The 22,248-nt window shown below is 36.9% G+C and overlaps 1 protein-coding gene across 1 annotated transcript; it reads left to right on the top strand.

Moving 5' to 3' along the window:
• Nucleotides 1–1,604: 1,604 nt before the first annotated feature.
• Nucleotides 1,605–12,985, top strand: foxo3a (forkhead box O3A). Its single transcript, XM_051645828.1, has 2 exons — nucleotides 1,605–2,927; nucleotides 9,655–12,985. Exons 1-2 carry the CDS (start codon nucleotides 2,361–2,363, stop codon nucleotides 11,023–11,025), a joined length of 1,938 nt encoding a protein of 645 aa, XP_051501788.1. The 5' UTR covers nucleotides 1,605–2,360; the 3' UTR covers nucleotides 11,026–12,985.
• The last annotated feature ends 9,263 nt before the right edge of the window (nucleotides 12,986–22,248 follow it).

The following is a 22,248-nucleotide window of genomic DNA, read 5'->3' on the forward strand; positions in this document are numbered from 1 at the left end:
GATTGTGAAACTAGTCAATGACTTTAAGAAACATAATCACCAAATACAAAGGATATCCATTGTAAATGAATTCTGAAGACATCTGTAGTGGTTAAAAAACTGATAAACCACCTATTTAAAAAGGTTTGCATTGAAATTATTTTAACGACTTTTTTGATTGATGTCTGGCTGTTGAAGTTTTCTTTAGTCTAGGGCATTTGTTCTCAACTGGTGGTCAACTTCTGAAAATGAGGTGAAAATGCTTATCTGTATTGTTGACATCAAAAGCTGTGCATCCAACCAAACAGCAGTATTTTAGTGCCACTTGATAATATGGAAATATTTGGCTCAGTTTTGGTCATATGCTAGTAAATTCAAACCAGTTTTCCTATTAAAGGGATAGTAGCACCCAAAAATGAAAATTCTCTCATTATTTAAGTAATGTTATTTTATAAATATTTAAGGACCTACTGAGCTGAGATATTTTTCTATTTTTCTTCAAATGTGTCCTGGTGAAAAAAGAAAGTCATTCACACCTGGGATATCATGAGGGTGAGTAAATAATGAGATAATTTTTATTTTTGGGTGAACTCTCCTTTTAAGCATAAAGTGTGTTGTTAATTGTGCATATTATTGGGCCTGTGCAGTTCATGATAATATTTATTACTTTCCTGTTTGACTTTAAGACATTTTTTGTTACTTTTGTTCAATAAACATTTCTGGTTCGTCTGGAAAATCTGGATTCTGAAGAAAAACCAGTCAAGAACCACTGCGCTAGTGTATGTTTTTCAGGTTTGGGATCCTTGCTGTTATGAATTCATTTGTTGGTTAATTTACAGTATTATCTTTTATGCATCACATTCTATAACACAGAATATGAGAATAAGAGTCATTTATATTTGGTTCCAACGAAGGGTCAATTGCTCCGAGGGCCTGAAGCATGTGCATTTATTGCTAATTTAAGCTCACTGTAACTTTTGCTCATAACTAGGGTTAGGGATTTGAACACGTATTTAACTTTAGCATGCATTTTGCTCAGTTTGCGCTACCCACATCAATGATACCTCAAATCATGTGACTTGTTGAGGAGAGAGGAGTGCTGTTACTTTTCTAAGTTATCAGATTTAGGGGTCTTTTGATTGTCTTTTGAGCTGCATATGATGCTTATGTTTGTAGTGTCTTTTACTATTCCAATTATTATCAGTGATTCTTCAGCTAATGAGATTGAGAATATTTTTGCAGTATAGTAATGAGTAATTTGTTATGGAAATATTGACAAAATGCAAAGAAAATTAAAAAAAAAATCCTAACACAAAATACAGGTTTAATGTAAAAAATGTAGAACTTTAAATTGTACTGCATTAAAAAATCCTTTCTATATGTGTGTGTGTGTGTGTGTGTGTGTGTGTGTGTGTGTGTGTGTGTGTGTGTTCAAGAGATTGGATAAGAGAGAGAGAGAGAGAGAGAGAGAGAGAGAGAGAGAGAGAGAGATGGACTGAATGCGGCTTCAAGTTCTTTCGCCGGCCCTTTAAGAAGCAATTCCTATAATTGTCTCCAGGGGGCAGATGTTTGTGTTGCTGTTCTCTATTTTTTCAGCAGACTTCTTAAAGGCGAGCAGTCAGAGGTGTAGTACCGGGGCTTCGGCAGTGCTGGATCGTCCGGGATGCGGGGCGGAACGTCCTGCTCCGACATGGAACGGGAGTCATGGAGGCTTATCGGGGAAACCAATCGCTCTGTTAGGACTCTTTTGTGTTCATTTGCAGAGTAAAGGCTGTGGAGGTATGGCTTGATCAAATGAGAAGCATTTCACACCGAATGCACGGACGCACAGTCTTTCTGATCGCTTTAAAACAAAATATGACGAAGGCAAATGCGTTTTGAAACAATGTAACAAATTCGCAGAGTGATGTAATGTTACAGTGTAGCAAATTCGCAGCGCGATGTCATGAAACAATGTAACAGATTCCTATCGTCCGCTGTGCTATATTCTTTGTCCTTCTAAACCACGGAAGCTTCTGCGGATGAGTAGATCTTCATCATTTTGTGTTGTATTATGTTCAAAAACGCATTTTGTCATAGTGAAGTTGTGTTATAACCATCAAACTTGTATGTAGAGAAGTGGTGGACCCTTTAAACTAACCAAAAGGACGCGAGATTCATATTCAAATCTTGCAGAGAATCGCTATAGCGCTACATAATGCATTTGAATGCATTTTTAAATATTCCTATAAATAATCTAATTAGAAATTGTCCAAGTCATGTCCCGCACTGAAATGTGGACTCTAGGATTGATTCATTAATGGAATGCATGAAGGCGCTGCCGCTGTTGTGTTCAAAAGAGCCGTCCATACATCGTTCATCTGAAAAGGAGTCGAGAAAATATGGCAGAGGCATCTCTTGTGGAGAACCCCGTCGACATAGACCCCGATTTCGAGCCCCAGAAAAGGCCTAGGTCTTGCACATGGCCTCTGCCCAGACCGGAGTCCGATGCGGGCAAAGCCGAACCAGGAGAAGTGGGCATCATTCCAGAGGAAGAGGTGGATGAAAATGGCACTGATGAAGCTTGTGCTTCTAGCAACATTACTGATACATCAAAAGCTGCCAATACAGAATCAAAGCCACCGAGCAATAGCACTGCTACCCCTGTCATAGAAACCAATGTTGCAATCAATGATAAAGACAGTTATGGGTCTCCAATATCTTCCCAACAAGTGCTGGCCGCTGCATGCAGTGACTCCAGCGCCAATGGCCTTGTTCCTCAACAGCCCAGAAAATCTTCTGCCCGCAGGAACGCTTGGGGAAACTATTCCTACGCAGATCTCATCACTCAAGCTATTGAGAGCTCACCGGAGAAGAGGCTGACATTGGCCCAGATTTACGACTGGATGGTCCGAAATGTGCCATACTTCAAGGACAAAGGTGACAGCAACAGCTCCGCGGGGTGGAAGGTATGCCATGTCATAGAGATGTGCTTGATTTTAAACTTGACTTGCTTTTGTGCATATCTAAAGACTATATGTTATAAAAATACATCTAAATACATAGGTTTCAGGTTGATACAAATGCTTTTGTAGCATTGTGCTGGAAAAGTCATTAACATTTCTATAGTTAGTATACATTTTTTACAGTTATGCTCTGCTCTAAATGTTTAGAGAATTTTTGATTTGTGAGTAAATCATTCTTTTCAATCAGTCGAAGTGGTTCACAAATTGGACGGAATGAATCATTAACGAATTGGTCTGAATTTTGATGATTTATTTATTATAATTTTTTTTAAATATCCAGTAATCGCTAACAACTGGAAAGGTTATGGAAATTACTGGACAAAAAGAGTGGGAACCCTGTTAAAAAAAATGTTTGCCTTTGTACTAGTGATGCATTTTTTTCCTCTTCCTATACCTGAACTTTCAGTATCGGCCGATTCCAATACCAGTATTGTGCGCTTTTTTTTAATATTATCAATGACCTACTGTGTGGAACTGATTGGAGGTACTCTAATATATGTTAAGAAATAAAAACATCTAACTACACATTATTTTATTATAAAATAAAGAAAAAAACATTACATAAAATATGTAGCCTGGTAAGAAAAACGTTAGTTACTAAATAATGCAGGAGCAAAATTAAAAGTAATTCCAGTGAAAGTCTTTAAAGAAGCCAGTTCTCTTTACAGGTTTTTTTTTTTTTTTTTTTTTTTCAAATAGTATCTGGACTAAATGGATTCAGACCTCTTTTTTGTTCACTTTAGTTGTAAATCCACTTTTCAATCCCACATTTTTTTGGGGGGGGGGGGGACTCAGTCAAGTTAAGTTTCATTGAAATTGAATATAAAAATCTACTAATAAAACTAAAATAATTATGTTTTGCTATTATTAATTATATATATATATATACAAACAACGTATTTCAGTTGTAATTTCTTAACTTTAAAACCCTGGAGCTTTTATTTTGACAAAATAAAAAAACTTTAGAGTGTCTGTGCGTGGGCATATGGAGTACTTTAATGGCGCTTTTATGGTTCTTTTATGCCATTTTTGAAGCTTGACAGTAACAACCATGACTAACACACAATATCGAATTTGGATCAGGCTCGTCGGACCGATACCTGATCCAGTTAAAAATGTAAGTATCTGAGCCGATACCATTCCAGGTATCAGACTGGTGAATCCCTAATTTGTTCAGGATGACAGGGTGGTCAAATGCCACAGATGTTGGACTATCAGTCAAGTAATGTGTCTTTTACTGATCAGATGCATGGTTGTGTGGTTATGGCATAGGGAATTACAGCAACAACAGATAAATTGAGAAAAGGTGCCAGTGATATACCTGTCTTTTTAAATGGCCTGCTTAACTCACCATTTTACCTAGTATTTGAGCTTAATGTATAGGTTAGTTTTACCAACATGAAGCCCAGACCTTTTTATTAATCATTCTTTCATCATCAACATGTATGATCACATTTTAAGAGCCTGGTTGTTCCTTTAAGTATAGACTTCAGGAAAATAATTGAAACTCCCTTGCCATATTTGTGAGCTATTCAGTAAATCTTTTTGAATTATAATTTTTTTTTTACACAATTGTACAAAGGGATTTTGCTATGCAAATCTCTTGTTCCTATTTGATTTCAGGGATTAGCTTGGGCTGGAAAAGCAATTTATCCAACATGGAATCAAGTCTGATGCATACTTTTGGCATGGATTTGAATAAGAAGAAAATCCTTGGGAAATCCCAGTGCAATCTTGCAGTTGTAAGACCAGGAGGGTGGAGAATCACAGTCGATTGAATACCATTTAAAAAAATAACTAGTTGTAAATAATCGATTATTTCAATACATCATCACAGGGTTTTTTTTATGTTGGCAAAAATGCAGTTTTGCGACCATAGTTTGGACTTAAACAGCTCTGCATGATTTGTTTGAAAATATTTAACATATTTTCCCTTTAGATATAGAAAGGTTGTTTTCTGGAGGTGTTCATAGCAACATATAGGTTTGCTGTTTATTTTAATCTGTTTAAATAATTGCTTTTTGCTTTCTCCCAGAATCTATTACTTCAGAGATTCTTCACCCAAAAATGAAAATTCTATCATTATTCTATCACCCTCGTGTCGTGGAACACCAAAGAAGATATTTAATAGAATGTCCAAGCTGCTCTTATTTATACAATTAAAGTGGAACAGGACTAGGGACAGCTGGCGCAGCTTGGACATTTAGCTAGGAACCTGTAACTTTTTTCCTAACATGTTCCTAGGAAGTTAGAAAATCATTTGATGTTAGGAAGAGTAAATAATGGCAGAAATTTTAATTTATGGGTGAACTACTCCTTGAACTCTGCACTAAAACATTGATTTAAATTTCATAGAACATAGATTTTGATTCTGTAAAACAGGCCCCTTCTCACCACTGAGCAGATTGCATGAACAATGAGCCGTGCTCTGTGCAGATAAAGCCATTCTGCACGCCCTGCAGAGTGTTTGCATCTGCCTGACTCTAAATGAAAAAAAAAAAAAAACAGAAACTATGAGGATTTCGTCAGCATCAGTGTTTCTATTGGCTCTTCGGTCCCCACCTCCACTTCCTATTGGCACAGGGCTTCAGCATAAGCAGCAATCAGCTGACTGGAAACTATGTAGGTCAGTGTGTAGCAGCGTGTGAAGAGCTTTGCTGTTTGACTCTGACACACAGCATTGTGTGTAAACTGGCAGCATTCCATTGCTGTTCTATGCGGTGATGTGCTCAAAAGCAACTGCATCATGGCTTTCAGATGATTTCAAACCCTCTTTTCAGCCATTATATTTATATTTCATAGGTTCTTTGTAGCTTGAATTTAATGGAAAGCAGCACCAAAGAAATTTATAGGAGAATTGTAATGAACAATGCACATACTCCTTTAGGCACGTGACGGTATCAAAGTTTCACGTCACGATAATTGCTGAAGCTTTTATCACGGTATACGGTATTATCACGGTATTGAATTACATTACAAAAACAGGTTGAAAGATAAACTTTATTGTTGTTCTCTTAATAGCAATTTAATTACTTTTTCAATACCAAACTGGCTTTTAAATGAACAGATAACAAAATTTAAAAAGAACCCTGAACATTTAAAAAACTACCATCAGCACCACAGATACATAGCCAAATATAAGTTGATGTCTTAATATTTAAAATGTCATTATGCCACTGGGCCACTGATCATTACAGATCAGTACAGACCTTATCTTGATGAGGCTAATGTTAAAGTAAGACTAGACTCATTTTTATCAAGCCAGCTACTAGGCTACAACATAGGTATGCATTAGGGCTGGGCGATATGGCTTCAGAAATTATATCTCGAAATTTTTCAGCAAATTGACGATGTTCGATATATATATCTCGATAATTATGTTTTTGCTCTGAAATAGCATAAAAGTGTTTTTTTGCAGCATGAAGCAATTACATGTTTCCATTGATCATGGTATAAATAATTGGGGGGGTGTTGGGTTGTACTTGCTTGTTTTGATTATTGGGAGGGTTACCTTCCCCCCCATCCCCCCCGGAATCTACACCCCTGGTAAAATGTAATCAGTTTTAGTGATTTGTATGTTTATACTTACAGTATATTTAACATACAATCATATATGGAAGCTTAATAAAAATCATATTTACCTTCATATATTTTTACTAATACATTTTTCTTTGTGAATGAACAAAGTGTGCAAAAACTACTTCACTTATTTTTTTGGAAACCAGATGAATATTTCATAGTACTAAATTATTACTGTGGAACCCATTCAGGTTTATTATTATAATATAATACTGAATTATTATTTTCAGGAGAGGATTTGTTAAAGATAAAGTTAAATATTTCAGTCCCATTTAATTAATCCTAAACTGGGGTTTTAATTTTGACACTGCAAGTGCAGTCATGTTTATTTCACCTTCACCAGGAGCTTTTATTATGAAACAGGAAGTGCAATGTTTGTTTGACAGTTATGAGTTTCGCATCGTGTGACTGTCAAACTCTCCTTTACTGTTCCGCATTTGTAGATTTGTATAATAACTTTATAGCAGTTACTAATGTTTGGAATTGCGCGAGTGCTTGAACCTGCAGCGCGCTAAAAACAGTAGCTCATGAGCCCCGCCGCCCCCACACGTGCACAGATCAGCGTGTCGCCGGTTTAGTCTTTAATCGCTGCCTTTGGCAGTTAAATAATTACATATGATCATATCTCCATTTTGATGTTATTTTGATTAATTATACAGCCCTGAAGGATCGTGAAATTAGTCTACTGATGCACTCTATGAAACTTAATGGCCAAATAAAAGGCTCATTAAAATTTTATTTATCACTCATTAAAATTTCATATCGTCAGCAAAATCAACACGATTATATCATGGGTATTCGATGTATCGCCCAGCTCTAGTATGCATGTTTTGTTTTTGTTTTTTTCTGGATAGCAAGCCAGTTGCTAATATATTGCTAGCTACAACTTAATCGCAAGTTCACTCACACTGTAGGCAACTTACGATTGTGTGGTGTTCCAACTTGAAATTAATTTTGAAATCATCATTGTGCCACATTGCCATTATTAATTACAGGACTTAGTTCTCAGGACTTTGTTTACATTAGAGTGCGCATGTGTCATTTGTGCCGCGTACATGCTGTGTTGTGTATCTTGATTCGTTGATGGGGGAAAAAAACTACTGTGTGATCAGGAAAATCTAAACAATTTGGCCAAAAGGATATCTGGAATTATTTACGGTATTTTGAAGTCCCCACCATAACAATATCTTGCATGTTAATTACCGTGATATACCGTATAAATGAATACTGTCACATGCCTACACTATAGTCAATATCATGGATTACTAATGTCATAATGAATCTCATCAAAACTGTTAAAACACTGTTGAATTTCACTTAGAAATCAAAAGAAAAAAAAACACACAAATAAATAAAAATGAGAAAAACAAAATATTTTGAATAAAGTAAATGAAACATGTTTTTGGGCGATTTAAGATTTTTGGCATTGTGGTGTTATTTCATGACAATTAAGCACTTCAAACATTCTGGAATTCTCAGCAGGAATTGTAATTGAACTTGCTTTGTGAACTTACTTTGAATGACATGAATCTTCTAAAATTGCAAGGAACTACATTATATTGCTTATAATCAAAGCATGTCAAATGTTCTTGTAGCTCAATTGGTTGATCATGGCACTAGCAATGGCAAGGTAATGAGTACAATTCCCAAGGAATGCAAATAACATATTAAATGAATAAGCTGTAAGTTATTTTTTTTTTTCAGAAACATAAAACTCATCACAGTTTCCACAAGTAATGTAATTCCAGAAAAAGTGAACATGGAGGAAATGCTGTTTTCCATAGTAAAACTGGCTTGATCACTAATTCTGTTTATCATCGAAAGTGCTGCTCTTGTTGTAAGCCTATTTTTTTAACGATCTGTTTTGTAATCAATGTAGCTATGAATGTCAACGAACAAACCGATGCATGTGTCTTAGATTAGATTCTCAATCCAATCAATTTGGTTAGCCAGCTTAAAGCAAAAAAGGAAAACTGCTCAAGCACTTCAAGTATAAGTTGAGATGCATGTTCAGCAAGGAGAGCAAAAAGTTTTCTTCCAATGATTAAATCCAGTAATAGGCTTGAAGCAAAGGCTTTAATGGAAGTGAAGTGTCATAAGGTCAGCCCATTTACTGTTCGAGAAGTACAAAGGTCATTGTGGAGGTGTTCACAGGACACTGGTCTGAAGAGTACAGCTTTCTTCAAAATGTTGCAGGACGACGTGATAATTTCACACCATTTTTAAATTCAGACTGTTCTGCTATTCTCCAACGAGGAAAACTATGTCGAACTTGTGAATTTTAACACCTCTCCAGATACTGCATTATGGATTGCTCTATCTTCTGTACTGCAGAAGACAATGCAGCTTCACTGAACTGCAATCTTAAACTTTCTGTGTGGTTTAGGAACTCTCCGTACATCTGTTAGCTTTCTCTGCATGTGTAAAAGTAGGTTTTAGGAAAGTAGTTAGATGCAAAGCTTGGGTAATATTAAATGAACCAGTTATGCCCAAGGTAAATACATAGCCGCAGAGTGCAGTGCTGAGGAGATAATGCTATGCAATTTTACTTTTCTAAGCAAAATAATATATGATTTTCACCTGGCTACAAATAGACTTCTTATAGACGTCTCAATACACCTCTCATAGACTTCAATAACATTTCATGTACTTACATTGTCGAAAGGACCCGAGCAGTATCGAGGGACCAGGATATTATACAGACAAGAGGGTGAGCCAGAACACCCTAGCAACATGCAATAAGGGCCTTTCATGAAAGAGGTTGTCCTAGACAAGTTTTAAAGAGGATAGAACATTTGTTTTATTGGTGATCCTAATTTGAGTAATGCTTTTTATTTGTTTACCTTACCACATGGACTCTATTAGTCAGAGAGGGGTCATATGACCCCTCAGTCTCTAGGTAAAGCAATCACTTTACAGTAGTATTGTTCCTCACTCAACATTGTGCTCTTTGGAGTCCAAGATCATATGTATACAAATGAAATTGAATGAACCTTGAATGTTGGGCCATTATCCTGAAAAGATCTATATGAATGTTTCAAATGTATGTGTTAGGATGCACAGCTCATTGACTACTCTTCTCTTTTTACAGAACTCGATTCGACATAACTTGTCACTCCATAGTCGCTTCGTCCGGGTCCAGAATGAAGGGACAGGAAAGAGTTCATGGTGGATGGTCAACCCAGATGGTGGAAAAGGGGGCAAAGCCCCACGGAGGCGTGCTGTTTCCATGGACAACAGTAATAAGCTGATCAAAAGCGCCCGTGGCCGTGCTGCAAAAAAGAAGGCCGCTCTACAGGCTACTCAGGACGGAAGCTCTGAGAGTTCCTCCAACTTGTCCAAATGGACCGGGAGCCCGATGTCCCGTAGCAGCGACGAGCTCGATGCTTGGACAGATTTCCGTTCCCGCACCAATTCAAATGCCAGCACCCTAAGTGGACGTCTTTCACCAATCCTGGCCAACCTGGAGGTGGATGAAGTTCCCGATGATGACTCTCAGCTGTCACCCATGCTGTACTCTAGCCCTAGTAGTATGTCTCCATCTACCGGCCTGACTGAACTGCCCCGTCTGGCTGACCTCGCAGGAACCATGAACCTCAACGACGGCCTCTCCGACAACCTAATGGATGACTTTCTTGACAACATCAGCTTGACGGCTTCCCAATCTCCAGGTGAAGATGAGAGTGGGGGCAACCTACAAGGAAGCCCTGTGTTTACTTTCAGCTGCTCTGGAAGCAGTCTGGCAATTCCGTCTGGCAGCTACAGTCCTAACTCCATGTTCAGCCCACCGTCCATCACTGGCTTGAGGCAGTCTCCAATGCAAACGATCCAGGAAAACAAACAGGCTACGTTCTCCTGCGGTTCCCTCTTTAGCGAGCAAAGTCTGCAGGATTTGCTTAGCTCAGAGTCCCACAGTCACATTGATGTCCTTCTTACCCAGACTGACCCTCTGATGTCTCAAGCCAGTGCCTCGCTCTCGTCTCAGAATGCTCGTCGCAGTGCTCTGTTGCTGCGTAATGACCCCATGTTTTCCAACCAGGCTGGGCCTGGTGGACAAGCGGGACTCAAGAAGGCGTCGCCATCCGGATGGCGGATGAACAGTGTATCGAGCAGTGAATCAGACTACCAAAGCTTGATGAAGCAACATCTCCAACAGTCTCCCTTCATAAGCACATCTGTGCAGCTCAACTCCTCAGATTCGTTGTTGGTAGGTCTCAACGGCAGTGTGAACTCAGTTCACTCAGTGTCTCAGGATCGATTCCCATCAGACTTGGATCTCGAAGCGTTAAGTGGTAGTCTCGATTGTGATATAGACGCCATCACCCGCAATGACCTAATGGATGCCGAAGGCCTGGAGTTCAGCTTTGATTCACATCTCTTCTCCTCTCAGAATGCTAACCTGACTTCAGGGAGCTTCTCTGGGACCAAACGAACCTCCTCTCAAAGCTGGGTACCAGGTTGATCAGGCCAGTCCCAGGAATGTAGTGTCAGGGCAGAACACAACATTTGAGCCAATGTCCTCTGTAAAACAACTGTACAATGTGCTGTAGAAAAGCTATTTGACATCCATTGGAATGAGTTTGAGTCAACTTCAGTGATTTACCCAGTTGGTGGTGTTATAGTTTTGTGGCTGTATGTTTTGTATTTTCATGATTGAGATTTGTTTGATGGACGGTTTGAAGAGTTTTATCAAAATTTAGCTTGAATTGCTTGCAGTTTAATCTAATCACCAAGTATTGAACTCAGCTGCTCAAGTGGAGTATTGTATTGTGAAGGTTGTCTATATATGAAGTCTTGGCCATCAGTACTTTCCTTGGTCTATTTAGAAAAGAAAAAAAAATTAAACCCACGCTCTAGAAACAGCACCAATGCAAATTAGGGCACCTGCACACTAGAGAAAGTGCTAATGGACAGTTGACAGATTGGAATCAGAAAATGTGTTTTGAGAGTGTGGAAAGAACAGGGTTAGTTTGGAAGCAAGTGGGAAATACAGTGAAGTGCATCTGGACCTGCCTCTGTGAATTTTTTATTCCTTGTTGCAGCAAAAGTTAAAATTTTCTCAACCTTTTATCACATGACGGAGTGTCGCTTTCACAAAGCAGTACATTTTTCTGATGTCTTTGCATTGCACAATTCCCATTGAAATCAAAGGATTTGCAGCGTTCTCTGATGCAACATAAACTCTAGTATGTAGCCGCACTTAGTTTGTTGTAATTATTTGTAACTGTGATCGAGATTTCTTGTCATCAAGTCGAAACAAACACTTGCCTTTTACCAAACTAGTCCTTAGGACAATTACATCGAAATTGTGTTTTGTGAAATCAGTGATCATAATGTAACATTGACTCATTTTACGGAAAAATGAATTATGATATGATGATAAGCTAAATATTTAGTGTTCTGCTGTATGAAACTAGTTTATCAGTGTTTATTTCCTAACACAACCTTTGTGTGCATTTGTCCTGCTCAGAGTTCTTGAGCACCTTCATCACCTCTAAACCACATTCACTTCCAACATCAAATATTTTAGAACAGATAATGAGCTATAGATTAATATTACTGTTTGTACACACACACACACACACACACACACACACAGGGCCTCGTTAAGTAAACTTGAGCAGAATGAATGTCTTTATGTTGTAAAACCAGACAATTTACCACTAAATTTACTTTACAATTCGTAAAATCAGTCTTGCGTGCAATTTACGTAAAAATAGTTTAAAAAAAAACATTCTTTAGATCAAATTTAGCATTCACCATTTATACAGAAATTCGTAAAACCATTTTTGCATGCAACTATTTATGTAAAAATAATTTTACGCATTTCTGTGTAAATTGTTTGTAAAACCATTCTCGTAAAATTTTGCATTCACAATTTATAAAGAAATAATAATAAAAAAAAAATGTTCTTGCATATGACTATATTCATAAAAGTGGTTCTTTGTAAATTGTCTGTAAAACCATTATTGGGTAAAATTTCGCATTTACAATTTACAGTATACAGGATTCGAAAAACCATTCATATATGCAACAATTTACATGAAAATGGTTTGAAAAACTTTTTTGCATAAACCATTCATAAAGCTATTCTTAAGTCAATTGTCATATTCTATGCCCAAGGTGTAAATGGCTTGTACACAAACTGTACACTGTAGATGTATGTGCGTGTACATTTTTCTTTTGTGACAGTTAACGTAAGAATGGTTTAAGAATTTTTGTGTTGTTTCATGTAGAAGGCCCATAGTGTATGTGTACAAATACTGAACACTGTATATGTGTGTGTATATACACAGAAATATTGGATTCATATATATATATATATATATATATATATATATATATATATATATATATATATATATACACACACTCACACACACCGATCAGCCACAACATTAGAACCACCTGTCAAAAATTGTGTAGGTCCCACTCGTGCCACCAAAACAGCGCCAACCCGCATCTCAGCACAATTGTACCGAGTGGTTAACCCGTCTGGCTATTTTCTGTTGACCTCTCTCATCAACAAGGTGTTTCCGTCTGCAGAACTGCCACTCACTGGATGTTTTTTGTTTTTTGCACCATTCTGAGTAAATTCTAGAGACTGTTGTGCGTGAAAATCCCAGGAGATCAGCAGTTACAGAAATACTCAAACCAGCCCATCTGGCACTAACAATCATGCCACGGTCTAAATCACTGAGATCACATTTTTCCCTATTCTAATGGTTGATGTGAACATTAACTGAAGCTCCTGACCTGTATCTGCATGATTTTATGTACTGCACTGCTGCCACACAATTGGCTGATTAGATAATCGCATGGATCTTTGTTTGTGCCAGACGGGCTGGTTTGAGTATTTCTGTAAATGCTGATCTTCTGGGATTTTCACGCACAACAGTCTCTAGAATTTATTCTGAATGGTGCCAAAAACAAAAAAGCATCTACCAGTTCTGCGGACGTAAACGCCTTGTTGATGAGAGAGGTCAACAGAGAATGGCCAGACTGGTTCGAACTGACAAAGTCTACGCTAACTCCAATAACCGCTCTGTGTAATTGTGGTGAGAAGAATATCATCTCAGAATGCTATTCTGAGATGCGGGTCGGTGCTGTTTTGGTGGCACGAGGGGGACCTACATAATATTAGGCAGGTGGTTTTAATGTTGTGGCTGATCGGTGTGTGTCTATATATATATATATATATATTAGTTATAGATTTCAGAATGATGATTAAGGACCACTAGATGTTTGTGTCTTTGTAGCGGGAGAGAAGAAACTAAGAGCATTTGGTGCTAAGTGAAATTGTGTTCGGTCAGTTCATATGACTAACATGTTGTGTGTACATATTTGTACAGTGGGTGGTGCTAGTAGAAAGCAGTTTCAGTTCTGATGGCAATATGTTTTAAGCAGTCTAATAATTTTAAAATTAAAAGCAACCATATTGTAGTATTACATCCTCTATGGACAAGCTACAGTTGAAGTCAGAAATGTACATACACTTAGGTTGTAGTCATTAAAACTCATTTTTTTAACCACTCCACAGATTTCATATTAGCAAACTATAGCTTTGGCAAGTCATTTAGGACATCTACTTTGTGCATGACACAAGTAAATTTTCCAACAATTGTTTACAGACAGATTGTTTGACTTTTAATTGACCATATCACAATTCCAGTGGGTCAGAAGTTTACATACACTAAGTTAACTGTGCCTTTAAGCAGCTTGGAAAAGTCTAGAAAATTATGTCAAGCCTTTTGGCAATTAGCCAAATTAGCTTCTGATAGGCTAATTGGAGTCAATTGGAGGTTTACCTGTGGGTGTATTTTAAGTCCTACCTTCAAACTCAGTGCCTCTATGCTTGACATCATGGGAAAATCAAAAGAAATCACCCAAGACCTCAGAAAAAATGTGTGGACCTCCACAAGTCTGGTTCATCCTTGGGAACAATTTCCAAATGCCTGAAGTTACCACGTTCATCTGTACAAAAAATAGTACGCAAGTATAAACACCATGGGACCATGCAGCCATCATACCACTCAGGAAGGAGATGCATTCTGTCTCCTAGAGATTAATGTAGTTTGGTGCGAAAAGTGCAAATCAATCCCAGAACAACAGCAAATGACCTTGTGAAGATGCTGGAGGAAACAGGTAGACAAGTATCTATATCCACAGTAAAATGAGTGCTATATCGACATAACCTGAAAGGCTGCTCAGCAACGAAGAAGCCACTGCTCCAAAACCGCCATAAAAAAGACAGACTACAGTTTGCAAGTGCACATGGGGACAAAGTTCTTACTTTTTGGAGAAATGTTCTCTGGTCTGATGAAACAAAAGTTAAACTTTTTGGCCATAATGACCATTGTTATGTTTTGAGGAAAAAGGGTGAGGCTTGCAAGCCGAAGAACATCATCCCAACCATGAAGCATGGGGGTGGCAGCATCATGTTGTGAGGGTGCTTTGCTGCTGGAGGGACTGGTTCACTTCACAAAGTAGATGGCATCATGAGGAAGGAAAATTACGTGGATTATATTGAAGCAACATCTCAAGACATCAGCTAGGAAGTTAAAGTTCGGTCGCAAATGGGTCTTCCAAATGGACAATGACCCCAAGTATACCTCCAAAGTTGTGGCAAAATGGCTTCAGGACAACAAAGTCAAGGTATTGGAGTGGGCATCACAAAGCCCTGACCTTAGTCCAATAGAAAATTTGTGGGCAGAACTGAAAAAGCATGTGTGAGCAAGGATGCCTACAAACCTGACGCAGTTACACCAGTTCTGTCTGGAGGAATGGGCCAAAATACCAGCAACTTATTGTGAGAAGCTTGTAGAAGGCTACCCAAAAGGTTTGACCCAAGTTAAACAATTTAAAGGCAATGCTACCAAATACTAACAAAGTGTATGTAAACTTCTGACCCACTGGGAATGTGATGAAAGAAATAAAAACTGAAATAAATCATTCTCTCTACTATTATTCTGACATTTCACATTCTTAAAATAGTGATCCTAACTGACCTAAGAATTGTGTCAGGAATTGTGAAAAACTGAGTTTAAATGTATTTGGCTAAGGTGTATGTAAACTTCTGACTTCAACTGTATGTAAGAAAGCACCTGCATTACTTTGTACTGTATTTCACAATTTTTCTTGAAAATGCCGGACAACATAATTTGAGGCTGATTAGAAATAATGCAGCTATTTTGTTTGTTAAAATAGTAGTGCCATTCAGGGACATTAAAAGTTATTTTGAAATGTGTAAAAAGACTTTTAAGTAGTTCTTTTGACATCAGTCGAATGTATCTTGTTTAAAGTCAGACACGTGTCCAGAATTTTCATAAACCTCTCAAGCACTGAAGTCGATTGTGCTGTGTTTACCTTTTGTTTACTCAGTTTCACATTGTGTAATCTCGGCTCAGCATAACAATTTGCCTAAATGTAAATGCATTTAAATTGATATCTTGGCCCGGTACATTTTTTATGACAGCTTAGATCAGTTTTGATTCATTGTTAATAATCTTAATCGTTAAGAGAGAATACAAATGAATAAAAAAAATTAAAAAAACACATCTAAATGTATCAATTCAAACTACAATTGGCCATTATAGTTACCAGTAGTAGATTCTTGACTTTACCTGTGTATTTCCATTTTGGATAATGTAAACTAGGTAGTTCAAGGCAAGGTGCATGTAAATAAAGCTTGTACAACACAATAGCACACATTTCTTGTGTCTTTTTGTTTTATTTGTTTTTTTGAATGCGAGAGATCGGAAAATAAATGTAAATGTTTTGTATGCATCATATGTAATATATAGTAGCAATGTTACAAGCATAAATACACTATATTGCCAAAAGTATTCGCTCACCCATCCAAATAATTGAATTCAGGTGTTCCAATCACTTCCATGGCCACAGGTGTATGAAATGAAGCACCTAGGCATGCAGACTGCTTCTACAAACATTTGTGAAAGAATGGGCCGCTCTCAGGAGCTCAGTGAATTCCAGCGTGGTACTGTGATAGGATGCCACCTGTGCAACAAGTCCAGTCATGAAATTTCCTCGCTACTAAATATTCCACAGTCAACTGTCAGTGGTATTATAACAAAGTGGAAGCGATTGGGAATGACAGCAACTCAGCCACGAAGTGGTAGGCCACGTAAAATGACAGAGCGGGGTCAGCGGATTCTGAGGCGCATAGTGCGCAGAGGTCGCCAACTTTCTGCAGAGTCAATCGCTACAGACCTCCAAAGTTCATGTGGCCTTCAGATTAGCTCAAGAACAGTGCATAGAGAGCTTCATGGAATGGGTTTCCATGGCCGAGCAGCTGCATCCAAGCCATACATCACCAAGTGCAATGCAAAGTGTCGGATGCAGTGGTGTAAAGCACGCCGCCACTGGACTCTAGAGCAGTGGAGACGCATTCTCTGGAGTGACGAATCACGCTTCTCCATCTGGCAATCTGATGGACGAGTCTGGGTTTGGCGGTTGCCAGGAGAACGGTACTTGTCTGACTGCATTGTGCCAACTGTGAAGTTTGGTGGAGCGGGGATTATGGTGTGGGGTTGTTTTTCAGGAGCTGGGCTTGGCCCCTTAGTTCCAGTGAAAGGAACTCTGAATGCTTCAGCATACCAAGCTCCCAACTTTGTGGGAACAGTTAGGGGATGGCCCCTTCCTGTTCCAACATGACTGCACACCAGTGCACAAAGCAAGGTCCATAAAGACATGGATGAGCGAGTTTGGTGTGGAAGAACTTGACTGGCCTGCACAGAGTCCTGACCTCAACCCAATAGAGCACCTTTGGGATGAATTAGAGCGAAGACTGCGAGCCAGGCCTTCTAGTCCAACATCAGTGTCTGACCTCACAAATGTGCTTCTGGAAGAATGGTCAAAAATTCCCATAAACACACTCCTAAACCTTGTGGAAAGCCTTCCCAGAAGAGTTGAAGCTGTTATAGCTGCAAAGGGTGGGCCGATGTCATATTAAACCCTATGGATTAAGAATGGGATGTCACTTAAGTTCATATGTGTCTAAAGGCAGATGAGCGAATATTTTTGGCAATATAGTGTATGTCATGACATTGCATGGTGATGTATGCTTTATGATGAATATCAGTCACTGGCCAATGAGGAGAGTGTTGGACCAATATATTAATTTCTTAATAGTTTAATTTTGATCAAAGCTCATGTTGGCAAATATCCACAGGTTCTCATTAATTTGATGTTGGTGGCACAGTTGACTGTTATTAATGAATGCACATGTCCAACCTTGCAGCCGAGTAACAATAGCTCTTAACTATTGTTCAAATACATTTGAAGAAAATAAATGAAAAACAAGAAGATTGAGATAAAGATGCTCGAAGTTATTTGGCCATCCATGCACACTCGTTGCAAGTAAATAAATAAATAATAATAACTGACACTTCAAAACACATTTATCCTACACCCAATATATACTGTATATATACACACACACATACAGTATAAACTGGATACTCTTCCATTGTTTCCTGTTGGGCTTAACAGTTGATTTAAAGATGCCATTGCATGACTTGTACATACATGTGATGGTTAATCCCGTCTTTGAGGCTCATCAGACTTGCAACATATTATTCGCTCCTGGAGGTAGTTTGAACAGAGCCATAAAACTTGCAATGTCTCATTATGAAGGACAGCAGAGTAGAACTGACTGGAACTACTTGTGCATTAAACAGATTTAACGCACACATTCCAGCTAATCAGAATCGAGTTTTTGAATAGACCGTGGTATAAATAGGCCTATGTATATAAATATGTATTGATGTACATATATATTGTATACTATTTTAAAGATTTCCATTAAAAATTAATTGAATCAAATAAATATTCAATATACTGGGAGATTAAAGGAATATTCCAGGTTCAACATGTTAAGATAAATGGACAGGATTTGTGGCATAATATTGAAATCACACACACACACAAAAATAAAATATGGATTACAATTAAGCGCTTTCAATAGAAGTGAATGAGGCCAATCCATAAACATTAAAATACTGTTTCTTATTTATAGCCACAAGACGTAAATAGTGTGTGTCAAGAGGTTTTTAGTGATGAAATCACTTACCAACATTTTCTGTGTAATGATATATCACATTTTACAATTTCATTGCCATGACGACATAATGCTGTAAACTCTAAAACGACTGTAAAAACGATGATTTAAACAACTTTACAGCTAATACACAAGTTTTAATAAGAATTAATGTAAGTTGTTTTATCAATTTTTAAAGCTTCACATTTCTGCCTTTAAACCCTCCAAAAATGGGCCCCATTCACTTCATTTGTAAGTGCCTCACTGTAACTTAGATGTTTGCTTCTTTAAAAAAAAAAAAAGAAAGAAAGAAATTGAGTTATTTTTTGTGGTAATCAAGCGAAGTATTTTAGTTTAATGAAATACTTGCATGCTAAATGCATAGTCATGTTATGTACAGTATATGTTAACAATTGCAACCTGTTACAATTCAGTTTGATGGACATTTGTCATATTGACATATTGCCACTAAGAAGGCCATATTTTTGAATCGTTGATACGTTTGACAGGCTAGTTTCTCCAATTTCAACCAAAGAGCTCTGAAACCCTGTCAGCGTTGATTCTGGTCTCATCATGTTGCTGACATTATTGTCCTTCTTGTCCATTTTCCTCCTGTCATGTACTTGTCCTTGTTTCTGTTTTGTTACAGTGGACATCTTCATCTTTTTTTTTTTTTTTTTTTTTGATCTACATCATCTCTATCTACATCGTATTTGTCTTTGTCCCATTCATTGTGATTTCATGTCCACAGGTAGCTCTTCATATTTGTTGTAGCCTACCTTTACAAGGTTAGTGATATTAATCAAGTAATAAAACATGAGGATTTTGACATTAAGATGTGGTTACCTTGTAATCATTTTTGAAACGTCTCTAAAGATCATTGAATACCTCATCAGGTTAGGTTGCTATATTTTAGGCAACTCATTTTAATGCCAGGGAGAGTAACTTCTACAGGAGTAGAGAACAAAAATTCTGATTTAAATGAGCTTCACATTAACTTCGCTAATTGATGAAATGAGCTACAATCGTGCGGAGTGAAGGGATTTCTTTCTAAAGGCAATGTAACATAGGACAGGTGAACTGAAACCAGATTGAAACTCAGTCCAAAGAAATCACTATCTCACATACTTATCTACACCCCACTGGATTTGTCTTATCTCTCCTGGGCTCAGAGAGAATATTTAAAGCCCTTGAGAGTTATTTCCCTTGTATCCCTTGTACAAGCGGTGAAATAAGGCTCTGTGTCCGATATTATAAAAATACCACATCAAAGGACATCCAGATTATCTATGGTTGCCAAGGAGACATGGCCCTTGAAAATGCATTAAATGTTCTCGTAGATGGAGGCCCCTCTGTTGCATAATTATTGAGTATTGATACAAATGTAGCAATCAGCTACTCATTCATAAGCACTGCACAATCAAACTGTGTGGTAAGAAAATCATTCATAATATTTCACTGCTCTCTTTAGGGAGGAAAAGCACCCCTTAGTGACAATAGCTGTAAAATGTTCCCTATGTCCTTGTGCATTGATTGGTGGGACAGCACCTCGGTGATGCGCTCTGATTGGATGTCGGCTGCTTTTCGGCAAACCAATCAGGTCTTCTGTATCCAAGTCAACTTGGAATGTTGAGCTATTTAAATCCAGAGAAGGTGTGCGATGTATTGAATTTTAGATCGAGAATTGCGTGATTGACAGGTTTTTGTTTTTATGTTTAAATTTTAATAACCTTTTCATCAAAGTATTGTAACTATGTTTTGATTTACTGTGCATTACCATTTCAAGCATAGACTTGGCATAAATTCATCAGGTAATAAAATATGTGGATATTCTTTGTATGGCAAAGATTCTCATTTATAACTTTGAAATAGGCTCATTTAAATCGAAAAAAGAGACTGATTAAAAAAAATAAATAAATAACGTGCATGAGTTCAGGTAGATTTCTGTCAGATTTCTCTTTGCTTCTGTCAGCACAAAGAGAGTTGTATCGCCCTCTGCAGGTGAAGAGCGAATTACACGTGATGAAGATTCACATAAATGCTTTATTACCTTCATTCAATGTTATTCGCTTTACAAATATGACAGTGCTATATATACAAACTGAAAGGTGAATGCTTTGGATATATGAGCTTAAGCAGAAATGCTATCTCCATGACAAGTCCATTACAAGCTTTATTAAGAGAGCAATATATGATACAAATAAGTGATACAAATATATATGTGTGTATATATATATATATATATATATATATATATATATATATATATATATATATATATACTGTATATGTATATATATATATATATATATATATATATATATATATATATATATATATATATATACACATATACAGTATATATATATATATATATATATATATATATATATATATATATATATATATATATATATATATATATGTATATTTAGTTGGCTAACCTTAATAAATGCTGTGAAAATTTAAAATATATTTAACAAGAAAATACATGTAATTTTACTGTAAAATATTGTACAAATATTTTCTTTGTTAGATATAAAAATAATGATTTTATTAATGGTAAAAATGTATATTATGTTAAACAGGACAATACATGTACTTTGTTTTACTGTAAAATATTGTTAAAATTACTTAAAACAATAATAATAATAATAATAATAAGTCCCTGTGTGACCCATCACATTTCATTAAATTGTCTGTGAATAGTTATGTCTCTTCTTATTTTTTTATATCAGTTTTGGGGTGTTCTGTGTTATAATTTATGTTGTTTAGTTAATATATATTGCATTATTTTAGTGTCACATACAGTATGTGACCCTGATGGTGTTTTGTGTTTTTGTGAGTGCACTGTTTCTAAATGTGTATTAATTATTGCTCCTGGAAGAGCCAGTCTTGATGAACTTTGTCATCATGTGGTCTTTTGTAGTTACTATAGTGATGATCAATACATTTAAAGTGAAAAGCAGACTTTTTTTTTAAGTTCCAGAAGGTGAGTATATCAAGTTTATATAATTTAATAACATAAACGATATAATGATTTATTAATTTATATCATTAAAAAAATATAAACAATATGTTTTAAGGTAAATGTCTGGCAACCACAGCAGCCTTTCATATATATATATATATATGTGTGTGTGTGTGTGTGTGTGTGTGTGTGTGTACTGTAAATATTGCATAAATATTCTAATAATCAAGTTATATATTCTAAAATAACTTCTAATAAGCAACATCTTTCACTTTAAAGATATTTGTGAGGAAGAAAACTTTCAAACTTATCATCCATTGTAAGGGCTCTTGTGTTTAGAAGTCAAGCTGTGATTTACCGCCATCCCTTTGAAGTGTGTGCGTTTGTCGTCTCCATGGACACCGCGCAACCACACTGTGCGGGAACAACTGACGAACACTGAATACACTGAAGCAAAAGTTTGAAAAGTAGAACTCTTTAAAACTGCTTTCTTATGATTTATATATATATAGTTATTTATCTTAAACATTTGTTGCAAAGCGTATTTTTGTAGACTTTCTTTTACAGAGCGGACCCACTGACTGCATGAATTTCTTCTTAATTTGAATATTTCTAAGAAAATGTCACAAACATATAAATTGAGCTCCTCGGTGAAG

The sequence above is a fragment of the Myxocyprinus asiaticus genome, chromosome 20 (genome assembly GCF_019703515.2).
Source record: "Myxocyprinus asiaticus isolate MX2 ecotype Aquarium Trade chromosome 20, UBuf_Myxa_2, whole genome shotgun sequence".
Lineage (NCBI taxonomy): Eukaryota > Metazoa > Chordata > Actinopteri > Cypriniformes > Catostomidae > Myxocyprinus > Myxocyprinus asiaticus.